General features: G+C 57.9%; 1 protein-coding gene across 2 annotated transcripts; it reads right to left on the bottom strand.

The window, feature by feature from the left end:
• Positions 1-4993: 4993 nt before the first annotated feature.
• On the bottom strand, positions 4994-25540 carry GAA (alpha glucosidase). 2 transcript variants are annotated; one of them, XM_054047360.1, is made up of 20 exons: positions 24454-25540; positions 23072-23716; positions 22656-22801; positions 21692-21857; positions 20746-20842; positions 20304-20423; positions 19708-19826; positions 19353-19484; positions 18460-18570; positions 17869-17982; positions 17605-17689; positions 16858-16975; positions 15594-15727; positions 13849-14000; positions 11530-11678; positions 11145-11286; positions 10687-10785; positions 8867-9031; positions 7471-7623; positions 4994-6132 (listed from the first exon to the last, which is right to left on the bottom strand). In XM_054047360.1, the coding sequence occupies exons 2-20, from the start codon at positions 23657-23659 to the stop codon at positions 6073-6075; spliced, it is 2850 nt and encodes a 949-aa protein (XP_053903335.1). In that variant the 5' UTR covers positions 23660-23716; positions 24454-25540; the 3' UTR covers positions 4994-6072. The 2 variants fall into 2 exon arrangements, with proteins under 2 accessions (XP_053903335.1, XP_053903336.1); XM_054047361.1 differs by lacking the exon at positions 4994-6132 and having other exon boundaries at positions 7518-7623; positions 8929-9031.
• Between the last annotated feature and the right edge of the window lie 43 nt (positions 25541-25583).

Raw genomic sequence — 25583 nt, 5'->3', positions numbered from 1 at the left:
AGCTGTTTGGAGGAGTGCCAAGAGGCCCTGGCGTAATCCTTTGTTTTGCTCAGCAGCCAGCAGTCTTCAGGCTGGGGGTGTCACGGGGCGAGGAGCACATCCAATGATCTGTAGCTGAGTGTCTCCTGACGCACGGACATGCCGGTACCCGTGTGCCTGACCCCACGCTCAGGTGGACGGGGGTTGCCCACAGGATTACCGAGCACTTTACAAACATCAGTCAGCCCCCGCCCCTCCCAAGCCAGACCCCTTTAAATATGTTTAGTCAATGACCCGTGTTTCCCAACGACACTTTGCAGGAGTCAAACGCTGAAGCTCTGCACAGCAGGAAAGACTCGGCGTCTCCTCAAGGCAACCAGGAAACCAGCAGGCTCAGACTCTCAGACTTTAAGGTCAGAAGGGACCTTTGTGATCATCTAGGCTGACCCCCGGCACAGCGCAGGCCCCAGAACCCCCCCACCCCTCCTGTAATAGACCCCAGCCTCTGGCCGAGTTACTGACATCCTCAAATCAGGGTTTAAAGGCTTCAAGCTCGAGCTCTCCAAGGCGGGATGGGCTTGGAGATGCTCGAGTTAGAACCGGAGCTGGGGGGAGGGCTGAGAGTCAAAGGGCTCGTGGCTCAGGCTGGGTGCTACAGGGCTGGTGCCGAGGGATTCTCCCCTCGCGATCTCGGCACAGTGAGACACCGAGCCGGAGTTGCTAGGTGAGGAGGTTAGTTCCCTGAACACTGGAACGCACGAGAACTCTGCAGCACCAGGACTGGGAGCCGGGACAGTGGGGCTGTACTCAGCTCTGCCCCGAATCACTGACTGACCTTGGGCCTTCATTGCACCCCCCGCCCCTACAACGGGAGAGCGATGGCCATTGCCCAGGCCACTGCCAGCGTAAAGTGCTGTGGGGCAGAAGGGGAAGGGTCTCTTCTCCCAGGTGGGATGCTCTGGGCCCAGTGAGGGAGCGTCCCTCGGCTCCTGGACCAGCTCTGCCCCTCCAGCCGCTGCAAGCCCTGTGACCTTTGCCCCCAGCCTCCTCTCGCAGAGCAAACTGGCCCCATTAACCAGCCGCCTTCCCACCTGAGCGCCAAGAGAGCAGACGCGGAAGCCAAGGTGCTGGCAGCCCTACCTGTCCCCAGCTGGGTGTCTGCGCTGGGCCGCGTGTGTTTAGGCTCTGGGGCCGTGGCAGCAAGTGATACTGGAGGAACAATCGGCTGCAAAGCAGGTTTGTCAAGAGGGCTGGGTCCTCCAAGGGAGATGAGGCAGCCAGCAAGCAGGGCCTGTTTCCTCCCAGGCAAGCTGAACTAACAGCGGGATAGACAGTCCCTGTCCAGCATGGCAGAGAGCTAATGGGGGGCTCCCCCCCGAGACTGCTGTTATTTATCAGTGAGGGGCGGGGGTGAAATGAGCAGAGGCCTGGACTACTTTGGTCAATCAAGAGCCGAGAAGGAACTTGTGCTGGACCTCCCATCGCTACGGGAATAGGCAGCACCGCGGCAAGTGAGATTCGGGGACGACAGGCGTCAGGTGGGGATGATGCACCTTGGTGGGAAAACTGGAGCCATTCGTATGCCTAGAGCCAGCAGCTCAGGCAGGAGGTGTATTTAACAGAGCCGGGGAAGTGCTCTCAGTCCCTGTCCCCATCCTCACCTGCTGACCAGCTCCACACCACAAAGCGAGGAGGGGTGGGGAAGAATAGAACCCGCTGCGCACCGAGCCCAGGTGTCTGCCTGTGGCTGTTAGCTTGGGAGATGCAGCACTCGCAGGGTTCAGGACAGGAGCGCAGGCGTTGCTGCACCGGTTAGAGATGGCAGGTTATCTCCCCAGGGATTCCAGCCGGCAGATGATACTGGAGCAGCAGCAAGGCCTGGGACTTTAAAACAGGACGTTCAGCCAGGTTCCACGATTGTCCTGACATGACACCGCAGTTCATCTAGCCCCAGCCCCACGGGCACTGGGGCAGCAGCCACGTACGGGACTCCCAGGGCTACATTCAGGGGCACAGCGCAATGGAGTTTCAATTGAGGCCCCCACTTCTCCCATTCCGCTACAGTGCGCATCACACGTATTTATGGGCCCGTTCGCCAGCTCAGACTCCTTCCTGTGGGAAAGGCTTCCCCACCCCCCCACTTATGCAGCAAGCTCTGAACTTGGCCCAGGCGACGACACCGCTCCCCCTCGGGCATTCCTGGGACACGTCCGGCAGAGTCTCATCACGCACAGCTTCGGGGATGGGACTCGCCCCGTGATTTTTTTATTTTTTTTTTTACCACTTGCAAAAAATTCCTATTTTGGGGTGGGGGGGGAGCTCCCTTGCTGTAGGATTCTAGGGCGTCAGCCGTTACTGGCCCCTTCCCCTCCCCGCTGCCGTATACAATGCCGAAGAACACCACCACCCGCCCCGCTGGCTGGTGCTTGTCTGTGCACACAGCTCAGCTCTGCCGCTGCCCAAGTCAGAGCCTGCCCGGGAGCTCCCATGGTGTCACGCCGCCATGAGCCAGGAAGTGCATCCGACCATCGACGCCACAGGGAAACTGACTGCACCAAGCGCTGCCCAATGCCCAGGAAGCGAATGCGTGAGAAGGGGAATCACACAGATAACAAGGCCTGCCCCTTGCTCCACGGCTGTACATCACTCAACAGGTGCCAACTTGGCAAAGGCAGCTCAGCACGACCCCCCTCTAGCCATTAATAGGCAGAGAATTTATAGACAGAAACTTGATTTTCAAGTCACCGACTCCCTTCTGCAAAAATCGTTTCCCTCACTCCCGAGCCAGAGAGAATGCAGTTAACCAAAGCAGCCTACCAGGGTGAAGACAGCCCATTCCAGCCAGACTTGCCCCAACCCCGGAATGCCGGGCAGGTGGGGAAATCCCACTTGGCGTCATCTGGAACTCCCAGGAGTCGCTCTGCCCCCATGGCGTAGACGGGCAGATCAAGTTACTTACTGGAAATCCAGGGTTGCGACAGACAAACTAAGAGATGGCACCATGCCAGGGTGGAATCTGTGCCAGCGATCCAACAACACAGGCACCTAGAGTTGCTCATTGAAACCTGCCAGAGGGATCCAGAGCAATCGGTTTCTTAGCGGGATCTTCCCCTCAAAGCAGACCAGAATAGTCCTGCCTGTCCCGGCGCCTTGGCAGAGTCATTGAGGACAGGCTGGTACCTGGTGAGCATGGGCTGCCGGGCAGGGTCCAGTGGAATTGCTTTTGGGGAACAAGGTCTGTTTGCAGCGGATTTTACTCTGGGCCAATAAAAGATTCACTGGGCTTCATTCCAGCCTCCCTCCCCCACTTTCTCCAGCTCAGTACAGCATTTCCCACAGCTTGGCTGGCGCCATCTTGGCCTCGCCCTATGGGAGGGATGAAGGTAATAGTGGCGTTAGTACTCTCATAACCGGGTGGAGAGAGGAGATGACCCCGTCTCTAGGAATTTTGAGTGAAACAATAGAACTCTACAGGAAGCAGGATAGCTCAGTGGTTTGAGCATTGGCCTGCTAAATCTGGGGCTGTGAGTTCAATCCTTGAGGGGGCCACTTAGGGAGCTGGGGCAAAATCAGTACTTGGTCCTGCTAGTGAAGACAGGGGGCTGGACTCAATGACCTTTCAAGGTCCCTCCCAGTTCTAGGAGATAAATTAATGGAGAGATCCTAATTTAAAAAAATTTAATCGGTGAAAAGCTAGGGCGGGGAGCCAAGGAGCCCCAGAGAAAGGTGGTCAGTGGTTTTTTTACATTCTTTAGTGCTTCTGCACAAGGGCAAATGGCAGGAAGTTGAGTGGCTGCGCAGGAAGGATTTGGGGAACAGACTTGTGGCTGCTGTGAGTTCAGTGACCGCATGTGCATTACCTAGCTACGACTCATGACGCAAATTCATCTGTTATTACACCCACACTCCCAGCACTGTGCCTTCACCCTCCCAGTGAAGAACCTACGTCCCGGCAACTTCCATCCTCTGCGACCCAGGGTGTTTGTCTTGTAGACTAAGGCCCTTGGGGTAGGAACTGGTTTTTCTCTCCGTCTTCACTGTGCTGAGCACAATGTCTGCTCTGACAAATGAACAGGAACCACGGTACGGCTCCCACAGCACAGGGGAGAGCTTAAGGGGATATTTAACCAAACATTAGGAGCTTAGAGCCTGATCCACATTTGGCTTTGAAATATCAGATGGCCGGTGCTGCCAGCTGCAACACGAAGTTCAGTGCAGACTCTGGGTGGATGAGGGTCGGGAATGCAGCGAGCTGGGGGGATTTACGTGATGAATTCCAGTTCTTCACCGTCAGAGCGAAGCATCCTCTGGGCTTTTGATCCTAACATCCCTGTGTGTGTCAGCTCTCTGGAGTGGACACGCGCTGCAGAAACGGCCCATTCAGTGAGAAACACCTTACCAGGCAGGAAGGGAACCTGTTAACAAGCATGGGCTACAGACGGCATTTATGTTTATCTTTTACCTGTAACCTTCTGTTGCCAAACCCTCCCACTTGCTTTTAGATAAATCTTTAGCCCAAGCTTTGGGAAATGCACGTCTAGTTGGGTTGACCGTAGCCCTGCCTAAGTGCCTTGTGCTAAGGAGAGTGCTGACCTGAGGTGAAAACACAAAGCTGAGCTGCACTGCTTCCATGGAGCCAGCGGACCAGTACACACTGCGGGTGTCCCGGAAGACAGGGGACGAGGCCCGCGGGTGTAACAACGTGGGGTGTGTAACGTGGTAGTCTGCAGGGGGAAAGAGCGAGCTCGCGGAGCGCCTGTGCTGCCAGCAGCCGGAGGCTGGGGAGCGGTTCTCCTGGTGGGCAGACAGGGCTCCCTCCCGCTGTGAGCATGGGACAGCGATTCACAATAGGCACCTTGGGTAAGTTGAAAAAAAATGCCATATGTGGGGCCAGCTAGGAGAGGACCGTCCTGGGGAGAAGCCAAGCATCTGCCCCAGGGAGCCTGGGGACCAAGTCACCTCCTGGCACCAATGAACCATCTGACGCCGCACACAAAGTCCGCACGAGCCAAGGTCAAAAGAACGTTCACGGTGGCCCTTTATTAGCAATAAATCCCCCAAGAAGAGCAGGAACTCCACTGCACAGTGACGAGACCATCCACAGCCCGTCCGTCCGCGCTTCTCTAGGCCAGGCGGACTACGCCCCACATCCAACACCCAACGCACAGACACAGCAGGGGAAGGCACCCCCCCATTCACCCCAGCAGTGGTTCTCAACCTGCGCCCCTTCAGCACACAGCTGCGGCCCACGTGACATCCCCAGGGCCATACAGGTAGTATTGGCTGCAGCCCACAATGGTAAATAGGTTGAGAACCACTGCACCCCAGCAAGCATCCTCACAAGCACATTCTGGGGCAGGCCCTGCAGCTCTCAAGCCTTAAACCAAGGTGTCTCCTTTGCTTTCAGACCAGGAGACAGACCCTCCGCCTGCCCCCAGCAAGCTCCAAGCTGCACACCCCTTTGGCACAGTGCAAGTCCTGTATTAACAAGGGTCCCAGCTCTGCTATCCCCACAGGGGAGACAGTCACTGCCAAATGCAGCTGGAACCGCTGCCTGGCTCCCACAACGAGTTCGAGCCTCGGGAAGGTGAATGGCTTTAGAATCTGCAGCTGATTGTCTTCGTGGACGCTGAGCACTCCGATTCCTTCCCTTAGTGCCTGTGCCGCCCACTTGGGAAGCGATTTGAAGTTTGGTTCCCCTCCTCCTCTAGGCCCCAGCCCTGCTCCATTGACGTGAATGGGAGTTCGGCCATTGGCTTAAACAGTAGCTGGATCAGGCCCCCAGTGCAGAAGCAGCCAATACACCTGTGCAGCACTACTGGGGGCAGCTGTGGCAAGGAGCTCTCGGCTGGTTCTGCAGATCCACAGCCTTCATCTAAGCACCCAAGAGCCACGAACTTTCAGCCCCAGAACAGCTGAGTTCAGCCAGAAATGCGGCTAGCTCCCCTGGACCTCAGCCTTGCCCCCCGCGGTCACAGGACGGTCGGCTCCTACGGGGAAGGCAGCATGGAGCAATTGCATTGCATCTACTGACGACTTGTTTCTTTCACCAGAGTGCAGAGGAGCAGAAACAGGCAGGCGTCCCATCGTGGCTCAGAACCAGGTGACCATGAACTGCTCCCCCATTGGCAGAGAGAGCGGGATAATCAGGATCTGAGGAGACAAAGGGGAGCTCCCTGTCAGCGACAACACAACATCACAGCCTCCGGGGGCGGGGGGGCTGGTAACAGCTTGTTTGGGGACCTGCTCTCCATCCGCAACAACTGCACCAGGGCAATGTGAATACCCTCTGCCCCCAGGAGGGCACACCCCGAACACTGCCTTGGGGGAGAATCCTGGAGATGCTCTATCTATGGGGCGCAGGGGGTGTAATCGTCCTATAGAGTTCTAGAGAATGCGCCCTGTGGCACACTTCCAGCCCCTAGAGAAGGCATCTCATTCGCTGCCGAGATCTTCAAAGTGATTCCCAGAGAACCCTTGCTCTCATCCCCCTCAGCTCTCAAGGTCCCCTGTGACGAAGTGGGACTGTTCTTAATGTGTTCTTTGAATGCTGAGTGAGAAGTATGGACCTGGGAAGGTTGCAGGGGAGTTTGGCTGGGACTGTCTCCATTGGGGATGGGAGACTTTCCTTGAGGGAAGATACCTGAGCACATAACATGAGAACCAGAAGGGGGGTTGGAGGCCAGGTGACACCTCTGCCCGGGAAACTGGACAAAGGCTGGGGGAGGAGCCAGAGCGAGGCTGAGTAAGACGGCTGGAGGGAGTTTCAGTTTGGAGCTGGCTGGGAAAATGGAGGGGAGCCCAGATGGGCTCTGGCCTCCCAACGGGGCTCTGGCCTCCCTTTCCTGCCCCCCCCCCCCCAAATGGGGCTAACTGAGGGGGTCCTGTTGTCTGTACTTGCAAGACCTGTCTTGGACTGTGTTCCTGTCGTCTAATAAACCTTCTGCTTTGCTGGCTGGCTGAGAGTCATGGTGGATCGCAGGAAGCCGGGGGTGCAGGGCCTTGTCTCCCCCACAGTCCGACAACCCCCCACAAGGATCCCCACAGCCCATCACTTCCATAGCAAACAGCAGCAGCAAGGGTGACCCCCAGTAATGACACAGCATCAAGACCGATTCTGCCACATGCTCCCTGGGATCTCCACGTCTCCTCCACCCTTTCCAGGCCCCTCCCCTCCCACCGAGACTCCTGGGATTCAGAGCTGGAGGGGCCCTAGATTGTTCTATTCCCCTGAGCTTTGTTCAGGCCACTTTTAAAGAACTCTCCCCCACTGCACCCTCAGAATCCAGGCTGACCTCGCTCCTTGTCCCTCTCCCCCCAGCAGCAGCTCCAGCGCCAGCTGCCAGAGCAGGTGCTGCTCTGTGAGTGCTCTCCCGGTCCCCAAGCCAGAGCAGGCAGCTTCCCCTTTCCAAGGACAGGAACGAGACGTCTATTTTGCAGCCCTCAGAATAAGCACAAGAGCAACGAGGCAGGAAGCGCAGGTGTTTTTACCTTGGTGTCTGCGTTGTAGGAGAAATCGGAGACAGGGATGCCGTTAGCCAGAACCCTCTGGGGCGGGCTGGGGACACCCAGCACGGTCACCTCCTGCAGCAACAGCCCGTCCGCCTGGCTGTTCACCCGCACCAGCTCACTCAGCAGCGCACCCTGCAACAAAGGGAGAGTTTGTTCCCCCAGGTACGGTCTCCAAGCCAGCTGACATCCCCCCTCCAGCCAGGCTGGCTTGTCCCAGGGCTCCCTCCCCATCTGACGCTACAGCAAAGTCCTGAGGTGGAGCTGGTGGGTCTCCTGCCCAGGTGACAGCATGACATCAAACCCAGGCCAATTTCCCTGGAGAGTCAGGCAGGAGGAGCATGCCCTGATCCGTGCTATGTCACTCAGCAGGCTCCGCCTTCTCCTGGGCACAGACCCTCCTGGGGGAGGGAGGCAGGCCCACACCCAGCCCGAGAGGGAGGGACGGTCTCAGCAGCTACGCCATATGAGATCTCGCACTGGGGTAACGTTGCTCCATTCCCCCCGTCACACAGTTTGCGGCCCTGCCCCAGGGCCAGACACCTCGTACACAAGATACCCTATTTATATGGCTTGCTGTAGGGGGCCTCGTTCTCCAGGACGGGGACATCCCAGGGCACAGGGACAAGCCAAGCAGAAGGAAGCTCTGTCACCAGGTACTTTCCAGGCGTCTCACTAACCTATGGTGCTGGCCAGAAATGGAAGCCAGGGTCTAGAGTAGCCACATCCACAGAGCCTGCCTCTGGCTGTGGGAAAATCCCAGACCCGAGTCCAGCCTCAGCGGCTTCCTTTGATTTTTCTAGTCTGCAGGGCACAGCCAGCACCACCGGGCACCGACTGTTCTGGGCTCTGCAGCCATTAGGGAGTGGCAGAGTCCCTCATCAGAGTGAGGAGACAGGCCGTGCCCACGTCCCTGCTGTGCCATTCAACAGCTGCCTTGCCAGGACAGCCAGGGAGACTCACCACCCGGGTCGGGGAGAGGGGCCCAGCAAGTGCACTCGCTCTCTGGGAAAACTCGAGAGAAACCACCTTCTGCTTGGCTGTGCCGAGTGCTTCGGAAGGGACAGCCCCTGCTGGGAACAGCCCCCCCCCTCTTTCCAGGTACAGCTGGGAGGCGCCAACTCTCCTGAACTATCATCTCGTTTGCCCAGGAGACTCGACTGCAGCACCTCGTGCAGAAAGCACAGCTCCCAGCAGGCAAGCCAAGGCTCAGGATTTAGCACTTCATGGTTGGGTTCAGTCTCAGCAGGCCGCACCTCTGCGGTACACCCCAGGAGGCCCTGGAAAGCTCCCTGGTTCTCGCTAGCGGCAGGGCACCATCCGCATCCCCCAGCACAGGGCAGACGTCACTCTTCGCATCCCTCCCCGCCAGACTCACGTTCGTGGCCAGGAAGAGGATTTGAGTGTAGTCGCCCTTCTCAAACGTCAGCAGGCTCTCACCGTCATCCCAGAACAGGTCGCCTCTGGCAACCCCAGCCACAGTCAGGGCCACTACCAGGGCCATGCCCTTCTTCCGGCTCTCGGTGGTCGTGAGGCCAGGCTCCTAGGGAGATGCAGCCAGCAGTTAGAGGGGTTCCCAGGGATGGCCTCAAGCAGCTGCCGGCCGGGTCCCGGATATAAATGGTCCATCTCCTGCCAGTCACCCCTAGGTGGGGGGTCCCTCACTGCCTGACCCCAACGCACCCAACTCTCCAGACGGGGCTAGTGTAGCAACAGGCCCCGTTTATAACAGGCACTTCGGGACTCCCAGCCTAAGGAAGCAGGGCAGGTCCTGAAGGTCAGGGCCAATGTACTTAGCAATTTGGCAGGCAGGAGGTCCTTGGGGCATGACCCGAACTGCATCCCCTCCTACGAACCCCCGGCATTGCCCCTCTGGAGGAGTTCAGAGCTTCAACCTCAGAAAGCAGAAACGCCACGGAGGGAATGGCCAGTGAGGGGGGTGCTGCTCACCAGCAGGATGGGCGCCCAGTCCTGAAACCATGACACACTGGCCAGGATGGGTGTCACTAAGAAGCCGAATCCCTCAGCGCGGCTGACTGCCCGAGGGCGAACCTGCGGGCTGACACACCCTGCCCAGGGCAGCAGGCACAGCCCACGCAGCAAGAACCGATCGAATCGCATTCCTGGCCCATTTAGCAACTCACGCTTGTGCAGGGAACTCAAATCTGTGTTTGCACAGCTTATTCTGCATCCTGCAGCGTGTCACATGGCTGACACGAAGCAGCGTCTCTACCCTGAGCTGGCGCCAGGCTAAGCAGCTGACATGCCCTTTCCTCGGGGGACATTTTAGAAGCTGGCACTGGGTAGTCACGTCATATCGCCAAGTGTGCCAGGTGCCCTGAATAACTTTGATTTTCCCCACTCTGGTACTAACAAGCAGCGTGACAGCGAATGGCCCTGAACAGCATTCCCAGGCCAGATCCCACTGTCCCGTCAATTCAAAGAAAAGCCCAGGGGACACTCTGTCCCCAGTCTGGAACCTCTTGCAGGTGCCCGGTCTTTTGTCCTCCATCTTCCATCGCTTCTCTCTTAGCCCCAGTTACACTCAGGCCTCGTGCACTCTGTCACCATGGAATCAGTGCCAGACCCTAAGCTTTAATTCAAAGTTAGATGTTTCTAGCCTTCGTGGTTGCAAAGAGTTTTGGAAATGTGAAACAGAAAGCTTGAGTGAAGACAGATTGAAACAACAGCTGAGAGTTGTTAGCTGCCCCATTCATCTCAACAAGGTGTTGACTCTGAAACCTAAGGATGACTGCCATGCAAAAGCTTAACTATTTCATTAAGGCTCATTTTAGCAAGGAAGCCTTGGATATTTTTGCCTCACTGCCCTTTATGATACTAAATAATTCCTCCCTTTTCTCCCTTCCATTTCTTGCATGCTGGGATATATAGCAGGACTCCTCAGATTTAACTCTTAACCGTCTCATAAGAATCCCTCCACCTGTAAGGCCCTTTCTCTGACTCCATTCTGATCCCTCATCTTCTGCAAACATCCCCAGCCCTGCAGTTCCTAAGCTGACTGACGCTCGAAGCTGCGTGCACCTTCGCCAGAAAACCTCAGACACAAGGTGCAAACAGGTGATGGAAGTCACACCACCTGTGACTGGTGCCTCAGCGAAGGGATTGGGGGAACCGGGATTACGCTGGAGGGAGAAATGGTTACTTGTGCCACATGGCAATGGTTCAGAAGAGACTCACTTGCAGAGGTAGGATGTGTCCTGCCCGCACATGGACGTTAATGGTGTCCAGTGGAGCTGGTAAAAGGACCCATTGGCCCTTGCTGTGGATGACGGAGCCCTGAAAAGCAACAGATAGAGAGAGGAAGTCATTACACCCCATGGCACAGCTCATCAGCTAAGCCCAATCAAGCCAAACATCAGAGGCCTTGCAAACGCTATGAACGGGGAGGTACTTGGCATTCATGTGGGGATGGAGGTTCCCGGGAAGCCAGCAGCATGCAGGGAAAGCCAGGCCCAGCAGGAACTGCATTAAGACACCTGCTGGGATGTGATGGGGGAGCTGCGCATTTAGGAACGGAGGGAGACGAGACCAGACCGGAGTTAGCTTACAGCGACGGCGACACACCCAGCTGTTTGCTGGTGGAAGGCCAAGAACCCACGTTATTCCAAAGAGCACCGGCTCTACCGCGTACTTACTGCCATCAGGTTATACCAAGTCTCTAGGGGGAAGTAGCCGCTGACATTGGTCTTCCCTGCCTCTAGCACTGGCGTGATGAGGAGCCCTGCTCCCCACATGAACTGGCGGTCAACACTCAGGGTGTTCGGGTCTGTGGGAAACCTGCAGAATGGATCCGGGTGAAGCATGTATTCTAACACCGAGTACACTGCACCTTCAGAGCCCCCCATCCCAGGCACCTCCTGCTGGGGGACAACGATGACTGGAACAGTGGCAGCTGTGCTACGCCAACCCATGCACTGGACTGAATAGTGGCATGTGCCAATCCCCGTGCCATACCCCTGGCCCCCAATCAGACACCCAAACAAACCCATCCTCCCTGCTGTGGCCCGGTAGGCTGCTCACTCCAGGAAGAGGGGTCGTGCTACCATCTCCCCCGCAGAGTGGGCCTTGTGGAAGAGGGTGTAGAGATACGGCAGCAGCGAGTATCGCAGGACGAGGGCCTTCCTCATGGCCTCCTGGGCTGCAGGGCTGAAGACGTACGGCTCCTGGGGCTACGAGAGAGGAGGAGTCCAGCTGAGAAACTAGGAGGGTGCAGGCAGATCCCACTGTAAGGACCAGGCCTTTTCCTGTAGCCATATTGTAAAGCCCAAGGCCTTTGTCTGCAGCCATGTTAGGAGAGCCGCAGCCATGAGCGGAGAAGCAGGAAGTCACACCCTCACATTCCACCTAAATTACATTAAACCAATGTCAGATCAGGCTGTTAGGAAGGAAATCCTGTCCCAATAGCACCCACTATCACCAGATAAAGAAACAGATCTTAAGGTGGTTAAAGAAAACTTAGTTTGACAGCATCTAAATCACTTATCAATAGTTGTGGTTGTGAAATCCTCATTTCTTTATTGTTTTGTCCCCACTATCAATGGTTTGTCTGTATGGTCGGTCTGCTTCTTTGAGTGTTTCTGTCTGTTACATAATTAATTTTGGTAGGTGTAAGTTAATTAAGGTGCTGGGGTAGGATTGGTTAGAGAATTTTGTTAGGATTGGTTAGTAAAATTGTAGTAAAATGATTGGTTAAGGTACAGCTAAGCAAGACTCAAGTTTCACTATATAAACTGGAGTCCAAAAGGAAGTTCTTGGGAACTTCCAAGATCAGGACACAGCCCAGGATCAGAGCTGCCAGACCTCAACATCCTGCTAGCACCATGCAGAAGCAGGAGTCCCCGGACGACTTGATCCTGACTGGCCAGCAGGCCAAGGCTCATCTGCCTTATTGGGAGTGGTGAGCATTGTGCATGTAGCGTGTGCAGTCTGGTTTGGTAATGGTTAATAAAGAGAGGTGTAGTAGAAGAATACTGTGTAAGGCTCTTTCACTGGTAAAAGACCCTGCAAACCCACAGAGTGTACGGTTACCCCCTGAGCCCCAGAACAGGGTGTGTGTGTGTGTGGGGGTGCCCTAGAGCGTAAGGTTACACCCCGAGCCCCAGGAACAGGGTGTGTGTGTGGGAGGTGCCCTAGAGCGTAAGGTTACCCCCTGAGCCCCAGAACAGGGTGTGTGTGTGTGTGGGGGGTGCCCTAGAGTGTACGGTTACCCCGAGCCCCAGAACAGGGTGTGTGTGTGTGTGTGGGGGGTGCCCTAGAGCGTACGGTTACCCCGAGCCCCAGGAACAGGGTGTGTGTGTGTGTGGGGGGGTGCCCTATAGCGTAAGGTTACACCCTGAGCCCCAGAACAGGGTGTGTGTGTGGGGGGGGTGCCCTAGAGCATAAGGTTACACCCTGAGCCCCAGGAACAGGGTGTGTGTGTGGGGGGGTGCCCTACAGCGTAAGGTTACACCCTGAGCCCCAGAACAGGGTGTGTGTGTGTGTGGGGGGGGTGCCCTAGAGCGTACGGTTACCCCGAGCCCCAGGAACAGGGTGTGTGTGTGTGTGGGGGGGTGCCCTATAGCGTAAGGTTACACCCTGAGCCCCAGAACAGGGTGTGTGTGTGGGGGGGTGCCCTAGAGCATAAGGTTACACCCTGAGCCCCAGGAACAGGGTGTGTGTGTGGGGGGGTGCCCTACAGCGTAAGGTTACACCCTGAGCCCCAGAACAGGGTGTGTGTGTGTGTGTGGGGGTGCCCTACAGCGTAAGGTTACACCCTGAACCCCAGGAACAGGGTAGGGGGAGTGCCGCTAGAGAGCGCGAGTAACAGAGAATTTTGTGCAGGTAACAAGGGGCAGAGGCCCGTGTTGCCCGATGATCCGAGTGCGGAATTGAGGCCCAGGAGAGGGGCAGGGCCTCAAAGGTCACAGCACGTCAGTGACCAGGCCGGCAGCGGGACCCAGATCTCCTGAGTCCCAGTCCTGAGATCAGCATCAGTCCCCATCGGCTTCCCAACATTTAACGTGAGACTAGCATGGAAACGCTCTGTGGAGGAGCCCTTCCGCGTGCCTTGTCCAGCAGAGCAGCCACACAGGGCACAGACTTGCACCCCATCTCTCCAGGTCTCCTTTCAGCCACACACGTCACACCCCTTGCCACGACTCTGTTCTATCCCCCAACCTGGTCACATCCCTCCAGCTTCCCGCCCGCCCCCCCGCCGCCCACACACACACACTCCTCCAGCTCCCCGGAATCACCACTGGCTGAGAAGGAAGAACCGGGTTTTGCCAGAGGAGTTGAGCTTGGCCATGAGATTCCCTCCGGCGCTCCCCGCACAGGCCCCGGGCTCCTGCCTGCCCTCACCTTGCTGCCGTGGTCGTTGTGGTTCCGCATGAAGGGATAGAAGGCGCCCAGCTGGGTCCAGCGTACACACAGCTCTTCAGAGGTGTCACCCAGAAAGCCGCAGATGTCCGCCCCGACCAGCGGCACCCCGTACAGGTTGAAGAGCAGCACCTCTGGGAAAGGGGGGACAAAGCCTCTGAAGCATGGAGAAGAACGCCGTGATCCCGGGCAGGCTGGAGGGGACTGGTGCAAATGCCCATCACTCCCCCTTCCCATAGGGGGACAGAACCAGAGATGACACATGTGGTCGTGGCACATCAGCTATGGGGAGTGGCTGCTCTCAGCCACCATGCAGCTCTCCCAGCTGCCAGTCTATTAACCCGAGGAAGATCAACAGTGGGAACTGCCCATCTTGCTGGTCTGATGGTGGGGCTGCTGGGGAGAGACCCACAGTCCCAGGAAGGGGTGAGGGGAAGACAGAGAAGGAGATGGAGAAGCTGCAGACAGGGCCCCAAGCTCACGGCTCTAGCAGAAGGTTGTGTCACAGGAGACAACATTCTGGGTCTCCGGGCTGGCTGCCTCTGGCACGAGACACATCATGGGGCAGAGGGAGAGATGAGGATTATTGGGGGGCCCAGAGTTAGGAGAGGAACTGGCAATACTGAGTAGTTCCTCTCCTCCCTGCAGCCTCAGAGGAAAAACCTTTCATCAGGCAAATTCCCCTGCAGCCGGGTTCTCTGCATACAGCCCCAGTCCACCATGCCCAGAGGGTATCCGTCATACACATCCTCTCGCTGACCCAGCTCTGGGATACACAGCTCCTTCCACATCCTCCTTCCCTGAACAAGATAGAGGGGATCCACCCCGCTCTCCAAAGGGGCACATCACATCATGGCCTGGGAGGAGATGGGATGGCCAGGGCCCCTTTAACCCCATCTCCTCCCTGGCTCTGGGAACACATCCTGCTTGTGAGAGCCCTCGGTGAGCTCCACCCTTGCTACGTTAGCCCCAAATCCACAGGGCATGTCCCAGCCGCTCCGCCACGCGCCCCTGGGGCAGGCTGCCCAGTTCAATGGGAGCAGAGTGAACGGAGCAGGGACAACACCCCTGACCGGGAGAGCGAGGGGAAGGAGTAAGGACAGCGGCAGATCCCAGAGAAGGGAGGTTCTCGGGCCCACATCAGTGCTAGGAAATCCCAGTGACCAGTGCAGATTGATGAACCCAGGCAGTCAAGACCCTGTAGTCTAGGAGACAGGCTTCCCCTGGGACTTACCTCTGCAACTGAGCTCTGCTGTGGCAGGTGATTTCACCACACGCCCATCCCTGCCTAAACGGAAGGGAGCTGCTCGAAGGGAGCTCTCAGCCAGAGACCTCGGCTTGGCCTCACTTATTCTCTTGGCCTGACACAGGCACATCTGCCGAGCCCCAGGGCATGTCACAAGTACCCTCCATTTCCCCCAGCCTTCCTGGGCAGGCAGGCCAATGGCAGGGGGTAGTACGGGGGGGTTATGCTTTGGAGTGGTGTGCCCTGCCGAGGTTTACTGGGCATAGATGACTGCACCTGAAATGCAGCAGAAAGGCACCTAGAGATTGGTGCTAGGCAACATCAAGTTATTAAATGACTGCCGAGCTCACTGCACAGGGCAGGAGGAGCAGGGGCTCCCGGACGCTGTCAGGGGGTTAGCTGACACGGCGGGGAAGGGAAGGGGCCTAGAGGGATCAGGGCAGGGCTGTGGCACAGGACACCTGAACAGTGACGGCGATACCTGGGATAGAGTAATACAGCTGCTCCCAGCTGCTCCGGACGTCCCCAGTCCAGTGGCCAGCGAAGCGGCCGTGACCCGCAAAGGTTGACCGCGAGATCACGAAAGGGCGCTTCCCTCGCACCCTCACCAGCGCACTTGGGGAAAGGAAACAGATGAGTCAGGCCAGCAGCAGGAGTCTCCCAGCTCAGCACAAGCATCTGTCCCCTCCCAGCACCCAGCGCGGCTCAGCCGGCAGGGGACAGGGATTCGGCCACCTACAGCACAAGCCCCTGCCAATGGGGCAAACTTGAGACCCACCAAGGCAGACGCCCTGTGTAGGGCGTGCAATGGACTCACCTCTTATAAACCTGCCCAAGCCCCGTGGAACCCCGGGGTGCAGGCAAATGGGGCAGCTCCTTGCCAACAGCTCTCAGCCTAACACACTGGAGCCAGGGGATGCTGGCCAGGGGAACCCTGGGCCCTTGGCGCTCCCATCTGTCCATCTCAGGAACTCAGCTGACAGCTCCCCAGCCCTGTAGGAGGGCACAGCCTGAGCCCGCTGGCTCCAGCGGACGCACGTCAGCTCAGAGACAGCCAACGCTCTTCTCCACGGGCCACCGGCTCTGGGACTCAGGAGATCGAGTTGCACAGCACCCGAGAGGCTTGAAGCAGTTAACATGTCCCCCTAGTGTTGGCAACTCAGAGTGCACAGGACATTTCTGGGCTGTCATGCCAGGGGAGCAGAGGGGCTTGGGCAGATCTCAGGGCAGGGCAGGCTGCGGGGGAAGCAGATCAGCAGAAAACCTGCACAGTTAAAATGAGGACTTCAGACACTGGGGGAAACTCTCCCAATAAATGGACCAGGAGGCCAGAGGGCTGGGAACAGCTCCTGCCATACCTCCACCCATCCGGCCTCCTGCCACACAAGGCCAGAGCAATGGGCCACAGGCCAGGAGTGGCCGGCAGCTCACGCTGCCGTGGGATGGGGAAGCACCCATAATGCATCTGGCCACTTGCACAAAGCTGCAGTGAAGCGTCTCTCCTGGGCCAGCTGGGGGCACATCACGGCTGGCTGCCACAGCTTCCAGTCAGTGAAAGGCTGCCGCTCGAACCAGTCGCACCTGCAGTCAGCCCTGCAGCAGCAGCCCCGGGAGCCCCCCGCCCCCAGGTCTCCCACGGGCTGGCCCCCAGCACGGAGCAGATTCCTAGGAGCCAACCTGCCGCCCGCCCGCCCGCCCGCCGCATTGTCCCCGCTTCAGGAGCCTGCGGTCAGTGCCAGACGTACTCGTGGGAAGCGATGGCCTCCGTCAGCCCGTACAGACTGTGGAGGTTGTAGTGCGAGGACAGGTACTGCTGGCTGGAGGCACAGATGGTCCCTGCCCGCAGGCTGCCCCCAAGGACACCTGCAAGGAGAGAGGGAACGGAGGAGTCACAGAGCTCCAGGCAGCCTGGCCGGAACAGCCCTGCGCCTGCAGGGAACACACCCTGGCGGGCTGAGCACGAGTCCTCAGCCCCCACGCCACTTCAGGGGTGCCAGCACCGTGCGGCCTCAGGCCCAGGGGGCTCCTGGCAACTTCTGAGGGCAGCTGAAGGCTTCTCTGGCATCCCGTTCTCCTGCAGATGGGCACGTCGCCAGCAGGGAAAGGGGAATTGACCGTCAGCACTCCTAGGGCTACAGCGGTGCTTTTGCAATGACTGCCCCAGGTCTCTGGGCTCAGCCTCCAGCTGCCCGAGCAGAGAGAACAGGAACCAGCCTGGACTCTGCGAGTCTCCCAGCTCAGCCTCCCCGAGACCCGAACCAGGTTTGCGTCATCGTGCAGTCTCCAGCTCCTTCCCTGCTCTTCTGCAAGGGACGCCCACGTCTCCTTCACACACAGGCTTGGTGCAGCCCCGGAGAGCGGTGGGCTGCGTGCTCGGACTCCTCCAGGACGTTAGTTCGATGGCAAGGTCAGCTGCTGCTGGGGTGCAGGGACTCCAGGCTCTCTTGCCCCCGCATTTGCCAGCAGAAGGCTCTTTGCCCGCAGTTCCTTACCTGGCACATAGGGTGGGTTTTCCAGTTTGTTGTTTGGGCAGCCGTCCAAGGAGCCCGCCACGAAGTTGGATGGCTCGTTCATGTCCTGGCAAGAGAAGGGACTCTCGTCTCTGGACCAGGATGCTGGCAGACGTGCAGGGAATCAGAAGTATTGTGGATCCAGCACCACACACCCCCACCCTCCCCCAGGGCTCCGACTCCAAATCCCCAACCTGCTCCAGGTGCCCTGGGTCCCAGCAGGGCCGAGAGAGGGAAGCCACTCACAATCCACATGCCGTCGAAGGGCACCTGGTCATGGAACTCCTGCACCATGTCGTGCCACCACCGCTGAGTCTCTGGGTTAGTGAAGTCTGGGAAGACGGTCGGGCCAGGCCATACCTGGGAGGCAAAGGAAAAAGCAATTGAGGGGGTTCAGTTACTCACCCTCCAACCCTATCTCACCCCACGTTCCTGGACTCGGACACCACTGGAGCCACACTTGTCAGCATGACTCTGGTCATCTAGACAGTCTCCAGCCCCCTCCCTCTCTGCTCAATGACTGCTGCCCTCAGTGCCCCATGCCCATGCTAAGGAGAGTGGAACGGGCTGTGGGGCAGGGTCAAGGGCCTCCAGTGATGGCAGGGGACACGTTCCATGAGTTCTGAGAGAGACTCCTCCTCCCTGGGGAAGAAGGTCTCTGCTTTGGCTGGGGACACTGGGAGGTGGCCAGGGCTCCACTCAACCCAGAACACAGACTGGGAGGTTTGATACCAGTGGGACAAGGCTCTGGGCTTTAACATCTTCATCCACCCCACAGAGACCCCCTGGTTTCAACGCTGACATTGACTCATCTCCCGCTCCAGGCCCAGGACTCACTTTCCCAACCAGAGGCTCCCCTGTCGCATTTCGGATGAACACCCCTCGCTTCAGCCCATCGTCGTAGGGTTTGTAGCTGCCGGGGGGCCCCGAGCTGCTGATTGCTGGATCCTGATGGGGAAGAAACGTGAGCAGCTAATGGATCGGTGAGAAGGGGAATGAGAGAAACATCACGCTCTCGGAGAGAGACGAATGCGATTCCCCAGAGCCTGTGCGTCGGTCCCCAGGCGGAACCCAACCCTTGGTTACTGCACAGCGCCGCCGAAGGGTGAGACAGGCGCTGGTGAGCAGAAGGCCCGGACGGAGCCTGAGGACGTGGTGCAAACTGAACTCAAGAAACTGCTGAGCAGCAGATTTCAGGGAGGTTACCAAGTTCTTTGCTTTACCAGGGTCACTGCGTGACTCACATGCCGCAAGCGAAGCACAACCCACGTTCCCATCGTCTGCTTTCCTTGCCTCGGCCTGGTCTTCAGAAACAGGATCAGACCAACAACTGAAGCTAACTCCTGCCAGCTACAACCCCCCCACCCCCCCGGGCACTCCGTGCCATGGACCAGAACAAGCAGCAAGGGAAATGGACTCTCAACAGGGCATGGGGAGAAGAAGGGGTATTTCAGAGCTGGTTTACTCCACGTTCTGAGGTTCCACTGGTCCCCTCTACAGGGGCATTCAACCATCCCCAAAAATCGTGTGTTGGTGATGCGCCAGCCTGAGCCCTGGCAACCAAACCCAAGGCACCACTCGGGCTGCGGCACATTTGATTCCCAAATCCCCACAACTGAAGGGGAAGGTGGCAAAGGGAAGACACGGTGTGACGGGGCAAAGAGCAGAGTCCTGGGGCCAACCATCCAGAGGTGAGGGAACAGGGGGCTGGCGTTCAGGGCTTCACTTACCACGATCATGACGTACCTCCGGCCGCTTCGGTGGAACTCCCGCACCATGTCCGGATAGTCCTTGAAGTTGTTCTTGTTGAAGGTGAAGTCTCTCTTGGCGTCTGTATAATCTAGGTCGTTCCACTGCACATCCTGCAAAGGCCGAGACCCCAGTGTCAGAGAGAGACTGGGACAAGCCCCAGCCACACACCGCCTGGCGACCCACCCACCATGGCCACTCGGCGGCGTCGCCCTACTCCCCACCCCCTTGCTGTCTGGCTCAGCACCTGCCTTGAGCTGGCTCATTTCATGGCTCCACAGCAAGAGGTGCTGCTTCCGGGGGACGCAGCCTGTCCCAGAAGAGAACCAGACCTACCAAGGGGAACTGTGCTGCTGTCATGTTCTTCACAGCCTGCCGGGTCGCAGCGGTGGAGGAGTAGCCCCAGCGGCACAAGTGGAATCCCAGGCCCCAGTAGGGGGGCATGAACGGGTACCCTGGAAGTTAGGAGGAAGCAGATTTGAGAGTAGCCCAGAGGTGTGGAAACTGATTAAACCCAATTCACTTGGCAGCCTCCTCTCCTGCTATCCTGAGAGCAGGGTCCTGACTGACGGCCACCCACTGGCACCTGCCTCCACCCACAGCAAGCAGCAGAAGGGACACAGTGGCCTTCAGAGCCAGTGATGTGGGCCCTTGCCCTCCCCAGTGTGCTCAGGGGAACAGCTGTCGGGACGGAGCTGGACTTTGCTTTAGAAGCCGAGGCCCCAGCATGGACAGTCCTGATGCACTGGGCAAAGGAGGCAGCAAACTGTTTACCAGCTGTGAAGCCGCTCGTGCCCTGTCCAGGCTGCCCAGCCCAGCCAGGAGACTCGCAGCTCTACTGTTCGCTCCCAACAAAAGCAGCATCAGGGCAAGGCCCAGTTCCTCTCCCAGAGGCTAGAGGAGCAGGAAGGCGGCTCCTCCCAACACCCTACCGATGACATCCAGGTACTGCCGGACCACACTCTTGGGGTCAGGGCCCAGGAAGACATAGAAATCCAGAATGCCGCCTGTTGTTCTCCACGTCAGGGCCGGGCTCGGCTGCAGCACCACATCTGCAAGGCAAACACGAGCAAGCTGGCTGAGAACACAGCCCGGGAGCATCAGTCCAGCCATGTCCAACAACAGATGCCTTCCCCCCACAACCACGAAAGCTGCCGAGACCAGCAGCCAACCACACGTGGAGCAACTCCCACAAGTCTCCTGGATGTCTCTGCTCATCCGCACGAGCCGTGGGCAGGTGTAATGACACAGGAGGAAATGCAGTCCCTGAATCCAAGCCGCTGACCTCAAACCCCTCTGGGGGCTTGTTAGCCGGCCGGCTTCCCCCAGGCCGTTCACAGTAAAGGCAGGAGTGGCTGGTAGCAAGGCACGTACCCATGGCGTTGCTGTTCAGCAGGAAGACTCCATGGGCCAAGCCACCATCCTCCATCACCAGGTAGAACGGGTGAGAGCCATAGAGATTGACGTGAGGCTAACGTACAGCAGAGCGTATAGGGTCAGTGATACTCCGGCAATGCAGCAGCCGGCCCAGCCTCCCGGCCAGCGCAGGGCTGGGCACACAGCTGGGTAGCTTCACATCCCCGATTTTCAGGGCTCACGTGCTGGGCAGTCACATCGTGGTGACAAAGTCAGGGCACCAGTGCTGGGAGCGCCCATGGCGCCAGCCACACATCCTGCCTCGGATGCTTGCTGCTCTTTAGTAGCAGGCAGCAATGGAGATTTATAGAAAGCCGAGTGAGCGCTCTGTGCGGACGCGGCTCGTTCCCCTACAGCCCCAAACCCTCCCTGCTGGCTATAAAACACGCTCTTAGCCCTGGCAGCAGGGTGAGAATCAGCGAGCGTGTGACACGCGGGACAGTCCCCAGGCTCCCTATTGTACACAGCTGGGTTGCTGGTAGGTGGCACAGAGAAGTAAGCTTGCCCAGGGAGAGATCTCCCAAGGGACTGGAACCAGGGGCCCCCAACCGGCTGTGAGAAGCATTAGGCTGATGGGGCCAAGCTCACCTGCATTTGCAGGAGAAGAGACACTCCTGAGTGTCCGAGAGCTGAATCCAGGGACCCTAAACCCTAACTGTGGGAACAAGAGCACCAGCATCTCACTGCCAGGCTGGGCGCCAAACCCTATCCCACAGAGCTCAGGCTTGAGAGAAACCTCAAAAAATGTAATGTTCATTTGAGAGTAAGAGACCTGGAAGTGGGGTCGAGAGAAACGCATGGAGCTGACAGCCCATATTAACATTGCAGGGACACTCACAATGGGCCTCCGGCCTTCCTGCCAGGCCCTGCATGCGAAGCTGAGTCATTACTAAGCAGGACTTACCGTGGGCGCCATGTCCCGATTCCAAAGGGTGACTTTGGTCCAATTGACGTTGAGGGCGAGTGAGGTCAGGTGCTCCCCCAAGCCAGAGATGAAATGGGAGGGCAGGGAGGTGGAGATCTGGAGGAACTGGTCAGCAAAGAAAAGGGGAGCAACTGTGGTGTTCAACCTGCCAAAGAGAAAGGGAGACTCCCTGAAGGCAGACAGCAAATCCCACAGGGAGCTGACCTAGGGAGGCTTGCTTAGAAGCAGCTCTTCCACCCAGACAGACCTTCAAGCCGCCACATGCTAGACACCAGGCAGAGGAAGGAGCCTCTAAGCCGGGGAAACGGCAGCTACTCGGGAAAGGAGAAAACTGAAGCTTCCAGCTGGAATCGGGTGTGATCACAGGAAGTGCAGTCATTTCCCCAGCTGTGAATTGAACAGGGGGCAGGGGGAGCAGCAAAGGAGTGGGGAGCCAGGGCCCCAAACCCCAGCTGAGGTCTAGAACCACTGCCTCATCCCGGGCAAGGCACTGAGTCACCTGGTGCCTTGGTCAACACAAGCGATGGATTCAGGTACGATGAAAACAGGAAACTCACTGACAGCAAGATGCTGCCTCTGCTTCCATCACTTCATACTGGCACCTGGTCCACAAAACCCAGATAGCTGCCCTGTGGGCCTGGCCAGTTCCTGATGCCAGTGGAACCGCTTCTTCCCAGGGCAGCTGTGGCATAAGAGGCAGGTACGGCTACAGCTGCCTTTCTGTCTCTTGCAGGAGAGTAAGTCAGGTGAGGTAGCGACAACACAAAGCCAAGGACCAGGTATCCCGGGGGTGCAACGAGAAGGTTACTCTGATTATAGCTGGGCAGTAATGACACTTCCCACTTGTAGCTCCATCCCCACCTTTGGGGGTGGCTGGGCCCAGGCTCCGAAAGGGGGTGAGTCAGAGGGGAATATTTTGTTACAGGAGGGTGGAAGCACTTACAGAACCTGCCCGCTGGATTCCCTGAATACCATCAGGCCAAAGGGGTCAGCTGAGAACTGCACACTGTACAGTTTAGAGGCGATTTGGCCTCTCGCTTTTGGGGTTTCAAGTGGCACTTCATAGCGTTTGTTTGCTGGATCCCTGAGCTGTAAGAAAGGGAGAGACCGAGAGAGCTTCACAGACTGGAGCAAGTGACATTTCATTATAGTAAACTATGGGATTGACTCAATGGCTTGTAGGCGACCAGTCACCCCGAAGGGCAGAAAACCCAGCTCCGAGAACTGCTCAGCAAGGGAAGTAATGCTTATGGACTCTGGGCAGAAACTCACTGTTCTGCACACACCCCTCACCCAGCACCACAGCTAGTGTCTCTTGCAGCCTGAGCCCCATTGGGGCCGGCTAAAGCACCTACTGACCGTGAAGTGGAGCCTGCCCTCCGTCTCAAACGCCACATCCAGCCGCAGAACCATTATGTCTTCTGGGAAGAAGGTGGGCACAGTGCGGGTCAGGCGGGCAGTGTAACCTGTCTCGGTGGCACTCAGGTTCTCCACCTTGTAACTGGGGTAGCTGGGTGGGAAGAAACACCAGGGCTGCCAAATCGCAGGGCCCCTAGAGGAAACCGGGACGTAGCAGCAGCCACGAGCCTCACACTCTGCTCTGGAGAGAAGCTTCTCAGGTGCACAGTCAAACCGGCTGTCTGGAGAGCGGTCACAGCGCAAGGGCCCTGACGCAGCAGCCCCTGGGCTCTCCAGGTGCCCTGCCCACCTCCGATACCACGTCCGCCCTTCTCCATTAGCGCTACCGGATCGGTGGGTTGTCTCTGGCCCCGGGGAGTCTCCGAGGCTCGCGGCAGCCGCAACGACTTCATGGACATTGAAGATGGTGTGTAGGGCAACTGTTGTGAGCAGAGCAGCAATACTGATGACAGACACCTGCAGCACGGTGCAGGAAGCCTTCTGGCAGCCGGGGAAATTCTCTGCCTGCTTCAGTCTCACTGGGGGCATTGCGGGGCTGGTGAGCAAGTGCCCCTCCAGCACAGGAAAGCCTGTCCAGGCAGCCAGCTAGATGGGGACAGGGAGAAGCCCGCGGTCAGATTTTACACATGAAGGTCTAGTGGGAGCCTCCGAGTGAACAACAAGGAGTCTGGCGGCACCTTAAAGACTAACAGATTTATTTGGGCATAAGCTTTCGTGGGTAAAAACCTCACTTCTTCAGATGCATAGAGTGAAAGTTACAGATGAACAGAACAATCAAGCCCCACCACATCTTCACGCAGCGCACAGTCAACTTGTGGAACTCCTTGCCTGAGGAGGTTGTGAAGGCTAGGACTAGAACAGGGTTTAAAAGAGAACTGGATAAATTCATGGAGGTTAAGTCCATGAATGGCTATTAGCCAGGCTGGGTAAGGAATGGTGTCCCTAGCCTCTGTTTGTCAGAGGGTGGAGATGGATGGCAGGAGAGAGATCACTTGATCATTGCCTGTTAGGTTCACTCCCTCTGGGGCACCTGGCATTGGCCACTGTGGGCAGACAGGACACTGGGCTAGATGGACCTTTGGTCTGACCCCGTCTGGTCATTCTTATGTTCTTATGATGCCAAGGGCCCCGCACCAGGCGTCTCTGCCCCAAGTGCACCGGGAGGCAAAACGGCCCCGTGCCGGCAGGCGAGGGAAGACCAGTGGAGGCGCTCCCCGCCCCACCCCTGAGCCCCCCCATCCCTGGCAGGGGGGGGATGTCCCCGCTCCCCGGCCCCGAGCCCGGCTGGGCGGGGGGGGACCCCGCTTCCCACAGCCCCGTACCTGGGTCCGCTCCCACCGCTCCCAGCTGCAGGACGGGGTCGGGGCCGGAGCGCCCCTGCGGTCACGTGAGCAGCCCGTCAGCTGGTCCCCGGCCACGAGTCACGTGACGGGGTGGCCCCGGCGCGCCAATGGGGCGGGCTGGCTCCGCCCCGCCGGCCCGGGCGGTCTCACGGCGGGGGCGGGGCCTTGCCCCCGCCGCCCGGCTCGCGCTGATGACACGCAAGTCACATACCCCCGTGACCTCGCTGCCCCGGGTGGCCGTTCCCACGCGCGGCGCTCAAGAGCACGTTATCAAAGGCGGCGGGCCGCATCATCCACAGGGTGCAAGTGGGGAAACTGAGGCCCAGAGCGGTAGTGATTTCTGCACAGCCAAGCAGCAAGTCACTAAAACAAACACAACGCAGAGGAGATGCCAAGCAACCCACTGCAATGAAATGAAAGGGAAATCTGAAATGGCTGAAGATGCAGGGTTCATTGCCTCTCTTTCCTAGACAGGATTATGAAAGAAGCAGCGGTTAAACACAAGTCCAGTCTGCTTAGAAAAATGTGCATTTCCCCTCTGCTGTCCCTCTGCTTATTCTGATCAGCAGAGGCCATACCTCACTGATTCACCCGGTCATAAACTCCCTAATTTAGGGGCACTACCACTAAGCAAAGCCATGTGGATTTGGTTTTGCAACTGGAGCTCTTAAGTGAGGTGCTCACACTGATGGGAAAGACTGTTGGCAATTCACTAAAGAACAGTATTCTGTATAGAAGGGAAGTATGAACAAGATTAGAGGATTTTCCACTTCATTCAGGAATGTCTTTCTAGGCCCTGTCTGCAGGCATCTTCCCTTTCCAGAAGCATTCATATTCCATCTTCAACTTTGATGCAGCTCAAACCTGGTGAGCTGCCCAGATTTGGCAGAAAGTGCTCTAGGACCAGTCTGTCTCTCTGTCCATGGAGAAGACTGTGCGACTTAACCCCCTAAAGCTGGACTTGCACCTCTTTCCCATGTTCGAACACAAGACACAATTATATCAGTGGTTGGAGCTAAACCAGCCTGTTGTCTTGGAGCAGACAGAAAAGCCAGAGACTGGAGCAGGGCACACATGGCTGGAACCCAAGATCTCAGAAGCAGATTCCA

The sequence above is a fragment of the Malaclemys terrapin genome, chromosome 13, assembly GCF_027887155.1.
Source record: "Malaclemys terrapin pileata isolate rMalTer1 chromosome 13, rMalTer1.hap1, whole genome shotgun sequence".
NCBI lineage: Eukaryota > Metazoa > Chordata > Testudines > Emydidae > Malaclemys > Malaclemys terrapin.
The sequence above is the reverse complement of the archived record's forward strand: the minus strand, read 5'-3'. Positions and strand labels throughout refer to the sequence as shown.